This window comes from Ammospiza nelsoni, chromosome 17 (genome assembly GCF_027579445.1).
Source record: "Ammospiza nelsoni isolate bAmmNel1 chromosome 17, bAmmNel1.pri, whole genome shotgun sequence".
Classification (NCBI taxonomy): domain Eukaryota; kingdom Metazoa; phylum Chordata; class Aves; order Passeriformes; family Passerellidae; genus Ammospiza; species Ammospiza nelsoni.
This window is the reverse complement of record NC_080649.1, coordinates 7,754,954-7,777,326: the sequence shown is the minus strand read 5'-3', so window position 1 is coordinate 7,777,326 and position 22,373 is coordinate 7,754,954. Positions and strand designations below refer to the sequence as shown.

At 41.1% G+C, this 22,373-nt stretch overlaps 3 protein-coding genes across 6 annotated transcripts in view; 2 read left to right on the top strand and 1 right to left on the bottom strand.

Annotated features, from left to right (window-relative positions):
- Nucleotides 1–7,052, top strand: part of VPS35L (VPS35 endosomal protein sorting factor like) — a 42,112-nt gene extending 35,060 nt beyond the window's left edge. The window contains exons 28-31 of the mRNA XM_059484117.1: nt 1,264–1,429; nt 3,204–3,322; nt 5,680–5,826; nt 6,316–7,052. Coding sequence (XP_059340100.1) covers nt 1,264–1,429; nt 3,204–3,322; nt 5,680–5,826; nt 6,316–6,414 — 531 coding nt within the window. The 3' untranslated portion in view covers nt 6,415–7,052. The remainder of the gene's footprint in view (nt 1–1,263; nt 1,430–3,203; nt 3,323–5,679; nt 5,827–6,315) is intronic.
- A 932-nt stretch (nt 7,053–7,984) lies between these two features.
- On the bottom strand, nt 7,985–17,555 carry KNOP1 (lysine rich nucleolar protein 1). Of its 4 annotated transcripts, none has more exons than XM_059484621.1 (5): nt 17,512–17,555; nt 15,184–16,546; nt 11,453–11,521; nt 10,914–10,991; nt 7,985–8,631 (listed from the first exon to the last, which is right to left on the bottom strand). In XM_059484621.1, the coding sequence occupies exons 2-5, from the start codon at nt 16,543–16,545 to the stop codon at nt 8,320–8,322; spliced, it is 1,821 nt and encodes a 606-aa protein (XP_059340604.1). In that variant the 5' UTR covers nt 16,546; nt 17,512–17,555; the 3' UTR covers nt 7,985–8,319. The 4 variants fall into 4 exon arrangements, with proteins under 4 accessions (XP_059340604.1, XP_059340603.1, XP_059340602.1 ...); XM_059484620.1 differs by having other exon boundaries at nt 17,493–17,549; XM_059484619.1 differs by lacking the exon at nt 17,512–17,555 and adding an exon at nt 17,043–17,211.
- A 90-nt stretch (nt 17,556–17,645) lies between these two features.
- Nucleotides 17,646–22,373, top strand: part of IQCK (IQ motif containing K) — a 34,826-nt gene continuing 30,098 nt past the window's right edge. Inside the window, exons 1-4 of the mRNA XM_059484119.1 lie at nt 17,646–17,670; nt 18,989–19,062; nt 19,725–19,839; nt 21,166–21,263. Coding sequence (XP_059340102.1) covers nt 17,646–17,670; nt 18,989–19,062; nt 19,725–19,839; nt 21,166–21,263 — 312 coding nt within the window. The remainder of the gene's footprint in view (nt 17,671–18,988; nt 19,063–19,724; nt 19,840–21,165; nt 21,264–22,373) is intronic.

The following is a 22,373-nucleotide window of genomic DNA, read 5'->3' as shown; positions in this document are numbered from 1 at the left end:
ATGAGGAGGGGAAGAATATAGAGCTGTACTTCCTATTAGTTTCAGTTACTTTGGTATAGGTTGCTTAACCATTGGAGTGAAAACAATAATTAGAAGATGTGTTTTGGCATAACCTTCCTCTTCCGATGACTATTTCACGAAGTACTACCATTCTACACCCTTCCAGTTTTTAACTAACTGTCAAATTTAGAGAGAAATGTAATTTTCTCTCCAATATTTTCAGCTACATCTAAAAGATGAGGGGAAATTGTAAATTACCTGTATATTCATTTGTTCTTGGAGAGAGTAGGTTTTTCCTCCTCACTGAAACCTCCCTTACGGTTTTCTCCTTCCTTTTTCTTTTGCCTATTTGGTGAAGCAGCACTCAGTGTGGTGCTGTTCACATCCTTGCTGTCAGAGCTGTTGCAGTGGCAGGGGTGTCCCCTGTTCAGACACGTGGAGGGAAGGGGAAGCTGTCCCTGGGATGTCACTGCTGTCCCTGGCTGCAGGGGAAGGCTGGAGGGAAGGCTGTGCAGTGACTGGCATCATTGGCAGGTGATGGAAGAAGGGACTGAAACAACCTCTCAGATTCACTAATGAAAAATAACTTGCAACAAGATGCCAGCATTCAGAAATTAGCTTCCCTAACTCTGTTCCCTATTTACAGAAGATCAAAAGAAGTGTCCCCAGTGGGCTGTGATTTGTCCTGTGTGTCTTGGTGCCACTGCTCCAACTGCCAGCTGGAATCAGCCTGGTGCAGTATTAAAGCTGCTTGTAAAAACTCCCAGCTTATGTAAAGCAGAATCTTTCTTTTCATTTCATATGAAAAGATTGTTGATTGTCTGTAACTGACTTCCCAGTGTAGGAGTTCTTTTGAAACTCATAATTATATGAGTAATACACTACAGCTTACTGATACCATTTTAATAATGAAATCTACCCACTGTTTAATTTTAGAGGCTTAGCTGTTAAGAAGCTGACAATTAATTTTGTACTGCTCCCCCATGACTCCAAAACAAAGCATTTCAAAGTTTGTCTGTGGAGGCTGCCTGGATCATGTTCTGCTTATGGGTTAAATGGGCATTTTAGATGGAAACTGGAAAAAAATTCAAAGGCTTTGCAGGAAGCACACTTAAGAAAAGTAGCTGTCAGCTTTAATTATATTGTAGGTCTGCTTTTATAGAGCTCAAACTGTGACTCTCCAGCACTGAATGACTGCAAATAATCCTATTTCTGTTTTGGGTTGTGCTGTTGGTTTTGACCTGTCTTTTTTCTCCTCTGTAGGACCATCCAGAACAAGGAGTGTTGTTCCTTGTGCGAGGATTACTGAATGTGATCCAGGATTACACTTGGGAGGATAACAGTGATGACAAAGTCAGGATTTATACCAATGTTTTGCATCTGCTGTCTGCAATGACTCAAGAAGCATTTATCTACCATGTAGATAAAGGTAATACCTAAGGGGGTTCTGGCTCCTTGCATTCCACCAGGGCTTTTGTAGTATTATCTTATTAGCATAGCCAGTTAATGAAGATCAGTGGTAATCAGTCTCACAGGATGGATTATTTTTCTATCCAGTTCCAGGTATTGTAACTTAGAATAATCCAGGAGTTGGCTTCTGGACAGGTGCAGTCTGTTCTTAAAAGTGGATCTGTGCAGAGTGGGTTACTTAGTTTGCTTCTGGTGGTGTTGGTGCAAATGCTTATAAATGTGAGCTTTACAAGTAAAGATTATGCCTATGAAGGGTTTTATTTAAGTCTAAAGCATCAACTTGATTTATACTCATCGTTGGTGTTTCATCCACATTTATTAACAACTCCAGTTTTCAGAATGTAAAGCTAGTCTTCATTATTTAAATGATGTATTTGCTGATTTGAAGGCAGGCTTTGCATTCTGGAAATTGCAGCAACTTACAAAAATATTCAGAATATCTAGAAAATTCTAAAGATTTTACATTTTGAAAAATAGCTGTCATCTTTTTTTGTAATAATTTTTGGAATATTTTGATATACGCTCTAAAAATTGCATATTTTCCTTCTGATTATAGATGACTAAATTAAGGGAGAGTAATAAATAAAAATCCTTTAAAGCATCCTGAAGAGTAATGAGTCAGAGAGGCCAAGATGGTTTGACTTTTTCTTTGTTGCACAGACTTGCACAGAGGGGAAGGCTGGAAGGTGTTGTGCAGTTCTGGTGAATAGTCTGTCAGATTTACCACCCATGCCAAACACCTCTTGCAGTTATTGCACAGAAAACAGCTCTCAGTGGAAGTGCTACCCTGTAGTAAATCTGTAGTAAATCTGCTGTTCAGATTCTGTAAAGAAGTGTGCTTTAGCTTTTTCTTTCACTCCATTTTCTAGATGACCAAAATAGCTGCATAATCCCAAGATGAGAAGTCTAAATAAATTAGATTTTAATGGAGAGAAGCATGGAAATATAAATTAGTAATTTTTCCCCCTGTAGTAGGGGCAGTGGGAGTTTTTTCCAGGTGGACCTTGTACCTTAGCTTATTGAAATGAAGTTTACTTGGAAACAGGGGATTATCTTTCATCTTTTCTGCTTTCTGATTTACCTAGAATTAAACCTAAAAATTTCTTTTTACCCTACTTCTTAATAGAACATAAATAAATTAGGGCAAAAGACATGTTTAAAATCACAATTATAGAAGCTGTAAAAACGTGAGCTCTCTCCTTCCTAAGAATCCTTTAAGGTCTTTGAAACTAAAAATACACTTCTTGAATTTCTATCTATCACTTTGAGGTAATCATGGGTTTATTTTAAGGGGGAAAAAAGGCAGTTTCTTTCGAAAATCTGTTAATTTTTACTAAATAAAACACAAATTGTTTGGCCCACTGCTGCTGCCATTGTAGATGATGGCCATGCTCTTCTGAAGTGATGGAAGCAGGGAGTCTGTGGAAAACCTGAAAATTGACAGGATATGTTGCTTAACATTGAGTCTAGGAGATATTTTTGAGCTTTGCTGCATCCAGGAATACAGGGCTGGTTTCAAGTTAAAAGATTCTTCTGAGAGTTTTGCTCTTCAAATCAAAAGGACATAGTAGGCAACCAAGTGGTAAGCACTTAAAAAACAGTTCTGTGTGTGTTTCATGGAGGAGGGTCATTTTATGACTGCCAGATGTGGTCTTCTATCAATATATGATGTTTGCATATCAAATAAATGTACAGCTCTTTAGCCAGACCTAAGCTTGAATTCATCTCTGCAGTTGATTCCAATGATGCTCTCTATGGTGGAGACTCCAAGTTCCTGGCTGAAATTAATAAACTGAGTGAGACAGTGGTGTCACAGATCCTGGATCACCTGAAAACCCTGGGAAAGGAGGAGGTATGTTCTTACTCTGCTTGAGTCAGTACAAAACCAAAAGTAATTTGGGGTTGAAGAAACAGAACAGCTTTGACCAGGACTTGGTCTTTTCAAAAGCTTCAGGAACCTCATAACCAAAGGAAATTGGGTATTTTAACTTGTTTAGAAAGTGAGACCATCACATAGGCAGGCTTGTGGTGGACACCTAATGATGTCCACTTCTGTAATGAGCAAAGTGAAAATTCACAGTCTATTAGTGGGGAAAATACAATGAAAGCCACCTATAATTCTAAAAGTTTCAGATCCCAGGCACTGAGATGATGTCAGGAGAGAGGTACAGAGGGAGGAAATAGTTGTTTTGTCTTTACCCTGACTTTAGTATATTTGTTAAATATAAAATAAAGAAATCTCTAGGCAGCTTATTGGATTTCTTGATTGGAATTCAGAGGCTCTGAGGGATCAAATCTAGCTTAATGGATTGGATGTGAAAGGCAGGTGACTGATGTTTGCTGAAATAATGAGAACTCAGTGTTCTGTTAATGTACCTGTTTCTGAGAAGGGACAGCTCCCAGGCAGCCCTTACTGGATGGCTGCTATTGATAGAAACCCTGTGGCTGCTGGCCTGGCATGGGAGGGCAGGGTGTGATTGATTGGATGGAATTTTTTAGATGGGCTATTTGCACAGTAGCCCAGAGTGTTTGCCAATACAGAATGTGTTAAGTGATACATATTGGGAGGACACTGTGCTAAGTTTAGCCTTTTCTCTGCTTTTGCTATCCTGTTTGTCCTTCCTTGAGCAATGGCAGAGATGGAACATGAAAATATCCTTTGCTCAAATCCTGTACATCATTGTACACATCACCTCAGGGAACAGCAGTTCTTCAGTTCTTTTTCAGAACAGCAGCAGCAGAAACATCCCTTCCAGCACAGCTAAGAATGCCCCATGTTCCAGGGCTTGGAAGGAAATTTAAACAGTTTTCAGGAATGTGGGTTATATATTAGAGATTTTTTTGCAAGTGACTCCTGTATGGAATTTGTGGGTAGGAATGTTTGTAGGGCTTGAAATCCATGGTTTCTGAAAGGCCTTTTTTTTTTTTTTCTCCTTTCAAGCATGCTTTGAGTAGGGAGACCCCGTGTTAGTTCACTGAGGCTGTTGTTGCACAGAAACCTGGATTTAAGGCTGAGCAGCACAGACACAGGTGCTTGGCCTATCTCTGCCTCTGGACCTTGGATTTACTCCTCTGTCCAGCCTTATTTACAAAGAGGAACCATTTGTTTTGCTTTGTTGAGTGAAAGTCATTGAGAGATTTAGATAAAAATTGCTTTGTAAGAATGAATAGTTGTTTGAGGAAGCTGTTGTTGCTGAGGAAATAGAAGTGATGAGAATATTGTCAGAGATCTCTAATTGTGCTGAAGTAAAGCTGGTCATAAAATCACTGTGGTATTTGGATTGCTTCAGTGTTGGTGACCTTTTATTATTCATCTTCTTGGCTGCTCATTTAAATGAACAAGGCTCTAATGATTTTATGTTTTTATTGGTTCATTTCCTTTAAAAGCTATAAAGGAAAATAAATTTTTCTCACAATAAAATCCTTTCACCAGAATGGCAACTTGGAAGAGAACAATGCATCTTATTGTTAACACAGTGTGGTTTTTTCACAATGTTAGAGAATGCTCCATTTGTGACAGTGCTGGAATGGAAATTTTTAGTTCTGGACAGTTCTGTAAAGTTCAAGCTGTTTCTGGTCAAGAGAACGTGTAGCAGTGAATCCTCTCTGCTTTGTGTGGGGGGAAATTGCTCTTATGCTCTTTATGGTCTCTCCTCAGCAAATTTAGGAGAAGTAGCTACAAATATGGTGCAAATATGTTCAAATCACCAGAGTTTCAGTGAAAGAATAGCAGGGAAAAACATCTTTGGTTAAATAAATAAATAAAAGTAGAATAGACTGGGGGGGAAAAAGCCTAAAGTTGCATTAATTTAGATTAATGACAGTGGTCTCTCTAAAAATTTACAGCTGGGGTGCTCTAAGTGCAAGGTTGGTTGGTGGGAGGGTGATTTCTGTGCAGGTGTAGGGAGTCTGGAGTTGTAAAAGTGTCAGACCTACATTCTGTGCTGTGCCAAAGTGGGATGAGATGTAGGAGTCCTGAGTAATTAATTTATTTACAGCAGCTTGTGTCGATTTACAGCCAGTGCTGTTTGCTGCATTTTGAATGGAATATGAAAACCCTGACTGTATTTTTATGTGTGTAACTCTTGCTGTGTGTCACAAAAGGAGTGTCCTTTGAACTCCTGAGGGTTCAGAGAGGCTGCTGAGGTTAAGCTGGGTGTTTTGGGATGAGTGTACAGTAACATGGGAATATTTTTGTTCTCATCCCAGACCCTGAAGAGGCAGAGCCAGCTGGCTCTCTATTTCTTTAACACCATCCTGGCTCACGGGGACCTACGGAACAACAGACTGAACCAGCTGTCAGTCAATCTCTGGAATCTTGCTCAGAAGCATGGCTTTGCTGACACCAAGACTATGGTAAGGGAGGGAGACACAAAATGCACAGAGGTTTTAGTTCTTAATATCTTTCCAATCTTTATTTGGGAAAAGGCAACATTTTCTTGAATTGAATGAACCTCATCTCTTCACAAGCGACTATCTTTAAAAAAAATCAAATTATCTTAAAACCCCAACAAGTTCTATTTTCTAAATGCTTCTTAATGAACAAGCAACTTGTCTTATTTCAAGTGGTCTGTATCTTTCTATAATTTTAATAGTATGACAAGCATTAAGGAACCTGAAAGTGTTGGTTTTTCTTAACTACTAGAAAACTAGCTTTAAGAGAAATACTGCATTTTTATTTTGTGGAGGAACCGCCTGGTCAAAGTTTGTAAAGTGGTATTTGAGAGCCTTTCAGAAACATATACATGATAAAGAGCATGATGTAAAACACCTTCACAAAGATGAACTGATGGCTATGAAATGAGACACTGAAAATCTCCAAATACCTTTTTTTTTCAAATCCAGGTGAAAACCCTGGAATACATCAAGAGGAAGAGCAAACAACCTGAAATGAGTCATTTCACAGACCTGGCCCTCCGGCTTCCTCTGCAGTCCAGGACCTGATGGTGCCTCTTCCAGGGACTCACCTGCACAAGGGAGCAGGGAAGCAAGGCCACAAATCACTGATCCATCAGTGTATTGTTACTTTCCTTAGTGAGACACATTTACTTGGGCACAGCAAAGGTAAAACTGTTCTGAGTGCAATAATTTAACCTGAGTTTCTGTATCCAGTTTTACCATAGCATTGTTATTTTAAATGCTGATTTACATTCAGTAAACAGTTATCTTGAACCTCTATGGTTGAAAAAGCCTTTTGACATCTAATCTGTTGTAATTTTAACAAAAAAGGAAGATAATCTGTAGGAATGAGGTCACAGCCTCAAAACTTCATTCCTCATGCAGAATAGTCATTCTCCTCTGCAGAAAGCAGCATTTCAATATAACAGACTAAGTTTTCTCTCTGCTTTGGGATGCTGCCAGCATTTGCCTGGCTAGTTCCAGTAGCAGAGAACAATGGCTGAGGTGTTACTGCTCTAACTTCTACAATACATTAACACAGACATGTTTATGTTTTCATTTTAGTCCAATGGTGTTTTGTAAAATGGAAGGAATCTTTAAGTGTTGCAAAGGAAAATGGAAATTATGCAAAGTCCTCTATATTTGCAAAGTACCTATCACTGAATAAAACAATTTGCAGTTCATCTGTGTGTTCTGGGGGAGTTTGTGTATACAAATCTATCACCTTACCCTTCTGGAATTTAGTTACACATACTGTTATTATTTCTAATAAAATTTCACTCTCACCCCTTCTGCCCCATGGTAGGGAACCATGTTGAGATCTAATATCTATTTCTACTTTTGCTTAGTGCGGTTTTTTTTCTCCTTGCCAGGCAAGTGGCTGAGGGCTCAAACTCAGCATTTGTTTCAAACCAGAGGAGAAAACAGAACCTCAGCTACCTGAATTTTAGTAAAACAAGAGCCAAAACCTAGAAGGGCTGGTGGAAGCTGGTGCTGAACAGTGAGAACAGTAGTGCAAATCAGCCTCATGTTGAGGTAGGAGAGGTTTAAATGAACTTTAGAGAAGGTTTTCTCCAAGAAGTTTAGACCCTGCAGGAAGAGCATCTCCCTCTTCCCAGATAGAGGAATGGATTCATGGCAGCCCCTTAAGATAGAGTCTCAGCATAATTTTCACTTCCTCTCAAGAGTTGCCCAAAATGCATCAGAACCCAGTGCTCCTAAGTGTGTTTTCTGCTAAAGGCAGATGCTTTCAGCTAGAGCAGTCCATTGCAGAAAACTATTGTGGAAAAGTGAAACTGTCTTAAAAGATAAAGAAATGGAGTAGTTCTATTGGTGCTACTCTCCAAAATGATTATACTTCCATTTTTAGCTAACAGCTGCTGATGGAAAATCCAACTGCCAGAGCACAGTTCCAATATTGAGGATGTTCAGTGCTATCTGTTGTTATAAGGAAGATGTTAGATTTTAAAGAATTACTTTCCGAGTTAAAAGTTTGCCCTCATCAAATTTGAGAGCACACCACTAATGTGTCTTCAAAGTAAAGCACCATCATTTTCTACCACTGAGTGTAAACAACGTGAAGATTTTACAGAACAATAAAATCCTTTGGAATCACTTATGATGTAGATAAAAGTAAGTTTATTAAATCAGCATTTAAAAAAAAATACGGAATTTCTGCATTTAAAAAAAAAACAATGGAACTAATTGCAGGCATGGCACACATCTTCAGTCTTTGAAGGAGGTTGTCTCTTGCCTTGCAGAACATAATAAAGGTTTCAAAAACTTACTGTTTGGATGAAGTGAGGACTCAGCTCCACTGGTATATGTAGCTGAAAACTTGAACTTCAAGGACTTATCGAAATGCTGAAGAAATTTCATTCATTATTTTATTTCAAGTAAAAAAATGTAGAAGGCAAAAAGAAATTTTCCTCTCTTTATTACTTCTGAGTTTTAATCTTCAAATTTTATAGATCTAGATGCATATTTGTCTATGTATCCTTTTTTGTTAGCATTAGACTGAAATCCAAGACCAATTCCTCTGTGTTGCTTGAAGTCCATTGCTTTATCAAACTCCATCTTCAGAGCCTGCTGTAACTTCTCCTCCCCTTCCTGGTTCAGAGCCATGTTTGGTTTGTTTGCAATTGCTGAAGGACTTTGGATAGGCACAGGACCCTTTTTAAAACCACCCAACAGTCTAAAAAACTTATTTTGTTCCTCAGAACTTTTAAAAGTAGCTGTACTCCACTGTCCAAGCTTTGTTTCCTGTAAGGCAAAACAAAGTTAATAGTAAAATTAAGAAATACCAAGACCAAGGAAGACAATTTCTGTCTGTGTACATGAGAACAGAAGCCTGACAGGGGCACAGAGCTGGGAGCTGTTATTCCATGGGCAGAACCTCTCTAGGGATGTGGTACCAGACTGAGCTGACTCTGCCTGAGGGCACCCTCATCAGCATTTCAGCCATTTCAGCTGGAGCCAGGGGTTAATGCCCTTGGAGAAGCTCCTTTCCCTCTGTCCTTGGCTTTCTGCTCTCTCTTTACCCAGCTCCAAGAGCCAGACAGCATCTCTCATTCTAGGAAAACTGTCAGACTTAATCCTCTTTCACTGTCACTTTGTAGGGTTATCTTTTCATCCTCCCACTGCCTTGGTAGGGAGCTGCTGTTTTCAGCAGTGTTTGTTAGTTGTGGACACTGTTTAATCTGGTTTATAAGCTTTAAGCAATATTTGCATTCTCATCCCACTAATTACAGTTAATATTGCAAGGGTGCACAACCAGAGGGCCTCCCCAATCCAACATGACTCAGTCTAGTTCTCTTAAAGCCTCCCCTCCCTTGCAGTTTGCTGGGTTTTTTGTATTTACTGTATTTGCATTTAACTGCCCTCTGAACTACTTCACCCCTTCAGGATTTTTCTTCTGGCTGCAGATTCTGGCTCCTTTCTGAGGAGGCAATATCCAACTAAAATGAGATTTCAGCTGTTTGTGGAAAACCCCAGATACACCATAGGATTTACAGAGTTCATGAACTTTTGGCTTACCTAAGAACAGGCTTCATTATTCAAGGGTGTATTTGACTCCTGAGCTACAGTTATGCAGTCACTTACAAATATTTTTGGCAGGACTTACTCAGAATTTTTTCTTTAAAACTGGGAATGATACTAAATGGCAGAATGTCTAATTATTAATTAAACAGACTGAGCTGCCTACATCAAATGAAAAACAAGTGAATTCAGTGGTATCTTTATGTCAGTCTGAAATCCTTCCAACAGAACAGTTGCAGCTTGCATGAACAGTCATTGTCCAGCAGACAGCCAACACGACACACAGCATGCAGGCAAGCTGCAGCAGGGGTTTAAGGTAAAAAAAAGCAAGGCTGGAATATCATTCACTATCACAGGCCAGAATACCTGGAATGAAAGAAAGCTGCCCATAATACTTCAGCCTTTTGACCTTGCAAGCTGCTGCACAAGCCCAGTCTGTGACAGATACATGCACACATCCAGACACACACAGGACACAGATAAATAAATGTTAAGTCCTCCCTTTGCAATGGGAGACATCTGCACTGATGCAAATATAATTATGGCTTGTCAAAACTCTGGTTTTAAGTGAGCTGCTGGCAGGCACTACACAGCTTCTGCTGAAGCATTTCCAGCTCACTTTGTGCAGCTGATGAATTGGTTTTCACAGCTTCTATTCTTCTGCATACTACTAAACAGAAACAGATCAGTGCCAAAGAGCTGAGATCTCCTGCCAAGGATGTCATTTTTCTCAATGACTCCAGAGACTATTAGACAGTTGTAGTTCCAGAGCAATGAGACTCCCTCTCACTATGTCAGATCTACAGGAGCTGTTTCTGGCATTTGTTTGAGGCATATTGCAGCTTTCTAGGCATTCTGGCAGTCCTGCAAAACAACAGAAGCCTGAATTACTAGCAAAGCTTTCTCTCCACCTCAATCTCCTTAGCCCTGGCTAAACACTGCAGCAAGCTTCCACAACCTTACTGTGAATGTGTCAGGCTGAGTGGATGCAAAAGCAAAGAATCAGGAATCACCTTCCAAGGAGGTGGGGGAAGATGTAGAAGCCATGAGAGGACTGACTCTGAACATCACACACCTGTGTTAACAGCTGCCACCCCTCTACCTTTCCATGTTTGCCTCTGCTGCTGAATGTGTGCAAAGTCTTGCAGGTAAGAAAGCAGAAACACTTCAGTGACTGCTGCATCCACATCCCAAAAACTACTTGTATTTCACAGTAAGCAGAAAATGCTTCTGTAGCAATGTCTGATGGCTCATTCTCCAGAGAAAATGTTGTTTTTGAGGAGTGATGATGGGAATTAGAGCAGTGTGCAGTGGCAAGGAGTTCAGTGCTCAGCTCTCAGACCCTGGGCACTGAACCAAGCTGTTCTATGGCATGACCTGAAATCTGCAGCAGAAGGAACACTGCTGTACATGAGCCACATACAAAAAGAGCACAGTGGTTCTCAGAGGAACCTGCCCTGGAACACAGCATTTCCATCAGGTTGGGGTCTAAACTCGTACATCACCTGTGCCACTTTGGAACTGAGGGCCTTGGTTTTGCCAGATTCTCTGTCAATTTCTTCTTGCAGGGCCTGTCGCCTCACCTAGTGTGCAGAAAATGACACGTGCAGCATAAGACTGAGTCCAGGGTGTTAATGACAAATCACAATGAAATAGTAAGAGAAAAACAGAATTGTTAGTTATCTTCAGAATTTTGCAAGGAAAATTAACAGGTGCATGGGATCCTTTCACACACTCAACATGAGAACTGTAATTTTTTAGTGTCTGTTAAATGAGTGCTTTGCTGCATCAAGTAAGTCTAATTTTCTTACTGCCTGCATTGATGAGAGGCAAAGAAATGTGTCTTTAACTTAGTAAAGTGAATTAGTTCTGACATTGACTGTACATTTTGGACTTAACCCACATGCGAAGCACATTTTAAGCAGAGCTTTATTTAGGGAAATTTAGGCATAGATAAGCAACAAAGCAGTTTTTTGTATCAATTCCTATGCATATGTTAAATGCTGATTTGCTTTAGATCTTACCCAGTTAGGACAAAGCATACCTTGTCTATGTTAATTTCATCACAGTTTCCTTTCTTTTCCTTCACAATAATTACACCATCTAGATGTTCCTGTAAAACAGGAAAAAGCTTGTATAATTATTTTTATCCATTCTGATTAATTAGAATTTACACAGCCCTTACCACAAAAGTAGTTAAAAAAGTAAGCAATCAGTAGTACTGTTCAGGGGCAAGAAGAAATAGTCAGCTCTAAGATGAAAATGTCAATTAAAACTGTGTATTCCTATGGAAAGATCTCACAGAGATTTTTTCTTTTAATCAAGATAAATGATTTTTGGATTTACACATGAATAGGGACCTGCCAACAACACTGGCACACACAGTAATGTTTGCAGGCAGAGTAATTTCAAATTAAACCATTTTGTAAAAGCTTAAATTTATATTTCAAGAAAGGCACAGAGACAGTGAAAGTTAAACAAAAATAGAAATTGGAAGTAAAATAACTAAAGGTCTCTCTGACACAAATGCACAAAAGCCAATCAAGAGCAGCTGCACTGTGCTCCCTTGTGGATGAAGGTCCCCAGGAGCACAGGAGAGGCAGAGCTCACACAGGAACTGTCCCCTGCAATGGCAGCCAGCAGCTCCTGATGCCACAGCTGAGAGCAAGGAACAGGGAGCTGATGGAAGAGACACAGCAGCTCCAGAAGGATTGGATGGGCTGGAAGGCAGGAGGTAAATCTGGGCAGAGCCACACACAACCAGATCCTGATCACAGCTCCACAAAGTGCAGCCCCTCTGCAGCTTTGCTCCCAGTGAGTGGCACCTCTAAACCACTGTCCCCAGCCTTTCTCTCCCAAATTTGTAATCAGGAGAAGCTTTTGGGGCATCCAGTGTAAGTCCAGGATAGTGGTAAATGAGAGCCATAAGCTTTACACCAGCCTGGAAAAAGTGGCCAAAGGGAAGATCTATTGATACAGCTAGCATAATAAACCAAGCATGAAACAGCCAGGGAAACGACAAGGAAAAGATTTGTAACACACTTCTGTCAGCAAAACCTGCTGTTACTTTTTTGAGGCTTTAGTTCTATTAAAAGCTATCAATGATTTACCTCATTTTCCAAAGCTACCTTTTATACACACACACAAGTACATGCACTATTAAAAATGGGAGAACACTGTCTGCAGGAAGGAGAGCTTGTGCTCTTGAAAGAAAAGAAGAAACCAAACCAACTCCTAATTTCCTTCTAGATGGCCTGGTACTGTCTTTTCAGATCTATTAAAACAAGCAGGTAAACTGTCCTGACAGGACTCTGCAAACAACTGCAGCAGATTTTGTTCTTGTTAGCTGCAAGGAGGGACACCCCCATCCCTGCTCATTCCCAGCACGGTGCTGACCTGCTGAGTGGGAAAAACTACCCTGTGGAGGGGTGCCAAGCTGCCTCCAACTCATGGAAAAGGAGCACACTCACATGTGGTGGGGGTCTGCTGTCTGCTGGCAAACAACATCAAAGCACTGAACTGAGTGCTCATCCTCCTCACTGCCCCAGCTGACTCCAGTGGCATCCACCAGAAAAACGCCAAGCACTGATATTAACTGGGTATCACTCACATTGTCCTTAAAACCTGCTCTTTGACTTGCAGGGCAAGCCCAACAGAGGAGTTTTAAGGCATGCAGAGCCGTGTGTGATATGCTGTAGATTAAAACATTTCAGGACTGTGGCACATTTAAATGCAAGACCACACAATCAGCCACATTATTATTATTAGTGCAGTGTCTTTTGGCCTGGCAGGAACTAGAACTTGCTAGAGCTGATTAACCCAGACCTCTCAATCTTCAGATTTTCTTTTGAGTAGTTTCTTATTATTATTAAAGGAGCTGCCTATGGGAAAGAGGAACAAAACATGCATCACACTACTCCCTTCTCCACACTTTGCAAGCTATTTGCTGGTTTCCATATTAACTGGTCATGAAAGTTTGCATGTCATTGCAGGGCTTATCTTGCCCTTAAACAATGTAAGCAGCTGCAAAATCCAAATAATGTTCAACAATCTCAAAAAGGCAATGCCAATTTAATTAGAAAATATATCCAGCAATAAAACCACCCTGTCCTTTTGAAAGGTCAAAAGGAGAAATCCAACTTGAAAGCCCCAAACATCTGCTCACCTCATGACTGATAAGCACACACACTCCCCTCACAAACCCCTGTGAAAAAAGCTGTATCTAGGTCTCCACATGAATCTAAATTTAATTATTAGCACTAGGCACCAGGCAGCTGCCAGGTTTCCACAGAACTTGAGGAAACTGCATCTGAGTGCATGACAAAGCACAGCACACCATGAAGGGAGCTTGAGAAGCAGCTCACACTATGGTCTGCTATACCCTTAAAAAAATACCTTCAAAAATACCTTGCAAAAATCTTCAAAGATACCTTCTTAACTAGTGCTTGACATTTAAATAAACCAAGCATTCAAAATTCTTGATAGAAAGCAACTGGAGTGCAGGTTTCCATTACCTACAGGAATAAAAACAACCTCCTAGTAACTTGCAATGTGCCATTTTCAAAGTCAAGTTTAAGCAACTACAAATACAGATAGATACCTATTGATTTTCTGAGCATCTCACAGCTTAATTCCCAGTGATAACAACAGAAGTTGGGCATGTAGGTACTAACTTTTGGCACCCTTAGCTTTAAAATATAACTTTGATCAGATAAAGAAAAAATGCCTGTATTTCAAATATTTCATCATGATCATTTTACCTCAGAAATGGCAAGTACTTCAGGACTCTGGGATGGGATTTCCTGACCAGTCAGTCAGGATACAATCCCAGTTAACCTCAGTTACAATTCACACAGTTCTTACATCTATTTATTTTCTTGCAGAGATTTATTGTTTTAATTAAAACTACCTGTTTAGGTCTTTAGTATCTTTCTATCAGAATTTATATTTCAATGCTCTTGGCTCAGTCTACACTTAGGATTCCTAGGATTTTCACTGAAGTTTTGTTGGAATTAGTCAATAGGTTTTGGCTAACTTTCCCCTTTGCTCCTAACATTACATAACTCCAGCAGTGACAGCAGCAAAGCCTGAGGAAAGTCTAACAAACAATTAGATGAGCTCCTGCTGCCAGAGTTACACCTGCTCAGGGTAAATGACATGGCATTAAACTCCTATTTTATGAAGTACTGCCACTTTGCTAAGAGCAACTGAGCATTTATGACTGTACAAACCCACTCTATTTTGGGTCAATACTTGCTGCTAGCTGTAATATTTACATTTTTACAACTGAGACACTGTGTGATGACAGCAGCAGGCATCAGTGCTTCCCCAGGTGTCACAGGATCAGCTCAGCTGGGGTTGGACCCCTCTATGGGCCCTTCTTTAAGAGCTGGGCTGGCTGATCCCTGTGGGTCCTTCCCAGCTCAGGATGTCCTGAGAGCTGTGCCATGCTGCATGTGCCACCCTGTGAGCTGTGTCATGCTGAATGTGCCATCCTGTGACCTCTGCCATGCTGAATGGGACACCCTGTGAGCTGTGCCACGCTGAATGTGCCATCCTGTGACCTCTGCCATGCTCAATGTGCCATCCTGTGACCTCTGCCATGCTCAATGTGCCATCCTGTGCCATGCTGACAGACCAGCTGGTCCTGCCTCCCCCCACCCAGGGGGACCCTCAGTGACCTCAGTGTCACCAAGAGCAGAGCAGGGAACTGCCCCAAAGGCTTTCAGTTCCTCTGCAGGAGGGAGCAAAGCTGCCCTCCTCTCCCCAACTCACCACTGACTCATTCCATGGGGGTTCTGTCTTGATCTTTTTCTCATCTGCTTTTGAACCTGGCTCCTCAGCTGACTCCTGTGGTGGTACTTTTTTCCTTCCGTTCCTTTTTCTGTCACACAGCACAGGATTGCTATTGCATAATGCCCCATCCACAGTGTCCCCTGTAACACACTCAGCTTGCTCCATTTCACTCTCTTTGTTCTTATTGTTTTCCAGTAGCACTTTTTGGCTTTTAGAAGCACTGTCAGTGTTTGAAGAAACTTCTGAGTATGTTGTTTCCTTTTCCTTTTTCTTCATCTTCTTCTTTTTCTTCTTACTGACTTCATTATTATATTTGAAATTCTTCCTGTGTTTCCTTCCAGACAGCTCTTCTTCCTCAAGCTCAACTTCTTGCTGTGCTGGGAGATGCTTATCAGGAATGCTGTGACTGCAGTCTTGCTTATCTTCACAGGTTGAGGAAGAAACAGCTTTTTTTTTCTTCTTCTTCCTCTCTTTAATACACCCAAAGTTCTTAATTTTGTCCTCTTCCTCTCTGCTTGTCCATGTAAGTTCCCAGGAATTATGTTTCTTCCTTTTTCTAGAGTCACTTAATGCACTGGGGCTACCAGGAACTCGATGCATGCAGTCCTCTTTAGCTGCCAGTGGTAAAAAGCAGTCAGACTTATCTTTCTTTTTATTTTTCTTCTTTCTTACACAACTCTCCCCACCATTCTGGGCATTACCTGTGTCATAGTCCTCACCCATAAAAACTGTTTTTTGTGAAGTGTATTTGTGGGTGTTTTTACAGACTTTTGTAGATTGCCTTTGTTCACTGTCCTGGATGTCCTCTAATGAAAAACTGTATTTCTTCTTTTTTTTCTTTGATAACTCACCATCCAATTCCAAATCCAAAGCAGTATTCTTCCTCTTTTTTTTAAATGATAATTTATTTTTCTTAGTACCATCTGTGCAATGATTTGAAAGCTCCACGTCACTACTCTCATTATCCTCCAAGGAGAAATGACAATGGACTTTTTTTTTCTTCTTTTTGAATATTTTAATTTGTTCCTCTGATTCCTCTTGAAGTTGTAAATCCAGATGACCTTTTCTATTCACAAAGCCTTCTAAATGATCTTCCCTGAGTAATTCAGAGCCAGCTTTCTTCTTCTTCTTTTTCTTATGATTCCTTGGTTGCAATTTGTGTAAGCACTCATCTTTTAAATTTTCCTTTTTCCTGCTCTTCTTCTTTTTCTTGAGACGGCCACTGTCCTGAGTTTTAATGACAGTTTTAACATCTTCCTCAATTTCAATGACAGTCTTCACCTTTTTCTTCTTCTGCACAGGCTCCTCATGAACGTCTTTTCTCTTTTTCTTTATTATCATTCTAAAAAAAGAATATGAAGATGTTAATGAACTGAAAAAGGATATGAAAATGTTAGTGAAATGCTTCAAAGAGACCATGCAAGTCCTAATCTACTTGGTCATCCTTTATTCTGAAACCATTCCTGATCCCCCATTGTCCCTGACACTCCAATTACAGTCTGCTTTCCATGATGGGCAACCAGAACATATTGACATACTGAAAACACTGTTTATGGGGCGATTCTTTTATGATGTTGTTTAATGTACCTTGCCTTAGTTTGTAAGCTTCTATTTGTTTCACAGCAGCAGAGCATAATGTCTCAGTACCTATGCTCCAAATGTCCCTTCTAAACGGCAAAACATATCCGTGTGTATACACACAAATACAATTAGTGCGTATGTACACAAATACAATTAGTTTTCCAGATCCCTGTGAGTTTTCACTTAACACTGAACTTCACACGGCTTTACTGCTCACTCTGCATTACAAGGCCCTTCCAAGGGACCTGATTTAGTACCTTAAATTTCCTTCTATCTGTGGTGTCTTATCCTCGCCCTCCGGTTTTCTCAGGACTTTTATGCCAACGAATTGATTACAACAGAGCACCCTTTAGCACCCACACAGTGCGAAACTCAATTATTCCTGCTGGTTTGCAGTAACACCATGAGGCACGCTGTCAAACCGCGGACAGAGCCCCGAGCCCAGCACAGCCCCCTCGCTGCGTGTCCGGGCCCTCCGGGCCCACCGCGGGGAGGGGAGGGGGTGTCAGCCCGAGTCCCGCCCCGGACCCGGCACGGCTCGGCACGGCTCGGCCCTGCCGCCACAGCATCCCGTGCGGTGCCGGTGCCTGTGTGGGCCGTGCCGTGAGGGGCCATTCCCTGTGCCCGTCCCTGTGCCGGCCGTGCCGTGAGGGGCCAGTCCCTGTGCCGGGCCATGCCGTGCCGCTCCCTGCCGTGCCGTGCCGTACCGGGCCGTGCGGCGCTCACCTCCCGCGCCACGTGCAGCGCCCGCCGCCGCTCCGGAAGCGATCGCGCCGTGCCCGCCCCGCCCCGCCCCGCCCCGCCCGGCCCCGCGCGGGCGCTGCCGGAGCCGTTGCCGCGGTGACGATCGGGACGCGGCCATGGCGGAGGGCGGGCAGGGCCCAGGTGGGAGCTCCGGCCCCGGCCCCGGCTCCGCTCCGAGCCCCCCGGCCCTGCCCGTGCCCGGCCTGCCCTGGCCTGGGGCCGCCCGCTCCTCTCGCCGGGCGCGGGGCTGCGCCCGCCCCACAGAGCGCGCACAGCCACCCTGATCCACACCGGCACCAGGGCCGCGAGCGGTTCTGCTCATGGGCCTTACGTTGTTTTTATTGCCATATGCATTTATTGCTTTTATTGCCTTATGGTGCTTTTATTGCCGTAACTTCCCCACAGACACCCTTGGTGTGTGTTTGTGCAGCAGCCCGGCTGCTGCGGGCCTCTGGAGGGGCCTCAGAGCCCGTGGCACGGCCTCTGCCCTGCCCTTGTGCCGTGTGGGTGATCCGGTACCCACAGGAGCTGGGTATTGCCTCGGGAAAGCAGAGAGGCGAATGTGTCAGTGCTGGTAAAACACTAAATTAATACAGAACATCTGTTCTCAGAGCACCATCCCAAAGCAAAATCCCTGGGCTTCTCTCAAAGTCTGAGAACAAGATTGCAAAGCTGGGGGACCAGCACTACGTTCTGCAGTTCCCCAATGGGGTTGTCTTCCCTTAGTATTTCATGGTGCCCAAAGTAGGCACTTTGCACTGAACTGGCCATTTTTGGGTAGGAGTGAGGCTGATTATTCCAAGCCAACACCTGCAGCACCCATGGGTTTGTGGTGCCATTAAACCCCGCTGTGACGGTGGAGCCGAACCTGCTGGGCCGGGCTCTCAGCGCTCTGCGCTCGCTGTGGCACCTGTGGGTGTTCTCAGATCAACCTCCTTCTCTCGGTCCTTGATTTTTCTCAGCCTGAGTCACTCAGTAGTCCTTGAGGGTCATGTACAGCTTTTAGTTCTTTGGGTTTTCTGTTTATTTTATTTTGCAGACATTAATACTTAACTGTGTCTGTGGGGTTTAATTGCTCATAGAGGAATCCAGTATGAAAAGCAGATTGTTTACTCGAAAAGTATTGTTTACTAGTAAAAACAATGGTTAATTCAGTGCATTCTACCTATGTTGAAATATTTTGAATTATTATTTTGGTACCTTTTGCCCAATAAAGGGTTCTTTTGTCAGTGAGAACCTTGTGCCTGACTTAAAGCTCAGGAGAGGACATGACAAGAGTGTCTAAAGTTCTTGCTTGTTTTAAAACGTTAGATTTCATGTTAAACAAATATTTATTGCATATTAACTTTTGTTTTTTCAAACCTAAATAAATACCTTTTACAATAATGTTGCTTTAAGAGGAAAATAAATATATTTTTAGGGTCTCCTGGTAAATATTGTACTTTTTTTGAACTTTTAGAGCATGAGGAGGAACAGCCTCAAATTTCAGATGTTCCTCAATCAAAAGAAGATCCCAAATCAAAAGAAGAATCAGTGAGTACAGTTCAAGTAAAAAATCTGCATAGAGATGGATTGAAAATATTTTAAACAATGAAATGTGAAAATTAGGTACCCACAGGGTAGACTTATTCATAAAATGAAGACAAAACTATTATTTTTCAAACAGTTTATTTGAACCAACAAATGTAATATTCCAAATAATTGCTTGGGTAATGCTAACAAGAAAAGTGTATTTTCTTTAAAAGGTGAATGTCAGGACTTCTGAACAATGTGAAACAGATATTTAAGCTTATGAGTGGAAAATACTTATTCAGAAAATGCTACCAGTATTAATTTACAAATAATTACTATTTCTTAGAATGGATAAAATATTTTTAAAATTTTGGTATCTCACCATATTCTGTAAAAGGGAGTCATGTGCCTTCTGTTAGGTGTGGATGATTTTAGTGTGCTGGAAACTGCAGAAGTTTTAAAAATGTAGTTATTAATATTATTACTTAAGTATGTTATTATTTAAGTGTAATTATTATATTTTCAAGTATTCAAAAAATACATAAACAATACAATATTGGAATTAGAAATTATAATTCCATATTTTTTAACTGACCTTCCAATTTTTTTCTGATTAATTGGTTTGTGGTTTTTTTTGTCTAGTCTGTTGGGATATTTAGACAGGATACATTTCTTTTGAGCAGGTGCCTTTGGAAGCAGAAATTCCTGTGGAACAACTTTTTTCTGCCCCTACACCCCAATATCTGCCACCTGTACTTGGGGAAACTCCCCCTGGAGACCCCCCTGATCCAAAAAAATGTAAGTAAGAGTACATTATCTTGAACCCTGCTGTGATTATTTCTCTTGTATATGGCAAGGATTTGGAATTTATTTAATTTAGAGTGTTAAGAGCCCCAACACCTTTGTTGTGTGGAATTTGCACGGTTTGGCTCTGGTCTGAAACCAGAGAGCCAGCTTGGCCACTTGGTCAATGGAAGAAATATCAAATTATGCATTACTAAGGTAGTTCTGTGCTCTTCTGAATAAGTGACTTTTTATTTAGGCACTTAAATCAGAAATGGCAGGCATTTCTTGCTCTGATTTAATAATGCAGAACTAGGATCAATAGACTAAGTAGATAATTGAATTTGAGAACTGCTGTCAAAATTCTGTCTTTTCCCATCTGATTATAGACAAGAATGGAAGCAGCTCTGAAGTTTTGTTCTTCCATTTTTATAAATTCCTATACTTTATAATAAATTTCCCAAGCAGCTGTGTGTTTTTATTATGCATTTTAGCCCTTAATTTTGTCTTCTCTTCCATTAATTCTTGCTCATTAGGAATTCCTGGTGCAAGTCAGAAGCATGGTTACCCTTGCCTTCTATATAAATATAGAAATATAGTCTTCCCAATTATGAGCATTTTCTGGCAGTATATTAACTAATTAAAGGTATAAAGCTGAGAATAAGTTCAGTGTTTCAGCTGTGTTGCCAGAAGAGAACATTTGTATGATTTAATCTTTGCTGATCACACCAAAACCTGAATATTGCCTGGATGGGGAGAGGTGCCAGCCCAGACAGCCCTCTGGGAGGGGAAAGGTTGGGTACATGGAGTCATGTTAAAATCTCTGAAGGATCTGGCAATTATGACAAAGAAATCACAGCACCGCTAAAATATAACCTTTGGTTTTTCTTCTGTCTAGAAATTCAGTTTTATGACTAACTCTGCTAATGCAGACTGTAAAGGGCATGAGATACCAAAGTGGTCTAACTGCAGCAGCACTGAGTTCAGCACAGGCTAATTTCTTCCTGTCAGGGTAAATTAATTCACAGAGCTTTTCACTTCTGTGACTAAACTGCTTCTGGTGTCTGAGTTTCTTCACTTAAAACTGAATCTGACATCTCTGAGGCACACTGAGTTTGCAGTGGTGGTGCACATTTAGTTTGAAATTTACCCAAGCTTGTGTTGTGTTTGTTGACAAGTGAGGACAGACCAGTGGCTGTCTGTGAAGGGAATGAATCTGCTTTGTCCAAGCTGTGATGGCATTGACAAAATCACTGGTACTGACTTTAGGATATCTAATGGTGGTGTTTTTGTGAGATCCAAGTGCTTAGCTGTGAGTGAAGGCTCTCCTGTTTTGCTCAGGTTCTCCTCGAGAATTCTTGGAGTTTTACATCTTCCCAGTGCTCCTCCCAGGACTGGCTGCACTTCTGCATGAAGTAGAGAAGGAGAAGTGTTTGGAGGTTAGTTTGTAGTTTTCATTTCAAATCACTGGCAGGAAGTTACAGCCTTTTATTTCACAAGCAGTATTTTTTAAATTTGGTCTTTTGCAAGAAAACCATCCATAATAACATGATATAACATATCAGGGGTTTTATTTGGATCTTGTTTTAAATGTTATTTTCTCCAGTAATTCAGAACAGATTACATTCTACATGAATTTGGTCATTATAGAAAACTCACTTATGTGAAGAGATGCCCTGCTCAGGAAAGCAAGCTGAGGTCAGGTGATAGTTTTCCACTGTGACCTCATTTCTTCCTCCTTTTGAACAATAACTAGGAAAACAATAGCTCTTCATGCTTGCCATATAATTGAATATTTATGTTCTTTTCCATTGTTGTCCAGGTGCTTGAACTTGCACATTCTGTTTCCTTATCTGGCATAAATATGTGATTTTTAGTTATCCTTTAGTTTGGTAAGAAATGTGTTGTTCCATGTGGATTTGGAGGGAAAAAACGCCAATTGCTATAATTTGGGTTAAAATGGCTAATGAAATAACTTGAACTGAATTTTAGGATCAAAAGCAGAGTCCTTACAAACCCAAAGTAGGAACAGGGAGGAAGGATCTTGTGATAAACACATTGGAATACAGCTTCCAAAAATAAGAGGACAACAAAGATTGAAAAGATTCATGGAATTCATGAGACAACAGGACTTGAAGAAGATTAATTGTGATGAAGCTAAGTGAAATCATGAAGGATGAGAAGAGAATACTGGGTTTGAATTCTGGCTAGACATGAGTCACTAAGGCCTGTAAAGGGCAGTGGTACAGAATAAACCAGTGGAAGATAAATGGAAGAAGCACTGGAAGGAAGGGAGGAATGAGCCCAGGAGAAGAGAGAGGGAATGGTGAGAGGCAATGAAGAGTGGGATTTTGATGAGAGGGACTAAAGGTTTTCATGTTTTGCATGGAAATTAAGATGAATGAGAAGAGCAGGAAAAGTTAAATAGGAAAGCTTTTGAGCAATTGAAATTGTGTGAAGGAAATCAGATTCTGGGGCCAACAGGGGAATTCAAGGGAGAGACCAGAGAAGGTGCATCCATGTCTGGAGGGGGAGGATTGTACAATCAC

Excerpts from the sequence above, each read along its gene's own strand:
- KNOP1 (XM_059484621.1), bottom strand. The coding sequence starts at position 16,545 with ATGATAATAAAGAAAAAGAGAAAAGACGTTCATGAGGAGCCTGTGCAG. Across the intron at positions 11,522-15,183 it reads CCCCATGGAATGAGTCAGTG|GAACATCTAGATGGTGTAAT; the intron begins GTGAGTTGGGGA and ends CCTGTTTTACAG. Across the intron at positions 8,632-10,913 it reads TCAGTTCCAAAGTGGCACAG|GAAACAAAGCTTGGACAGTG; the intron begins GTGATGTACGAG and ends TTTGCCTTACAG.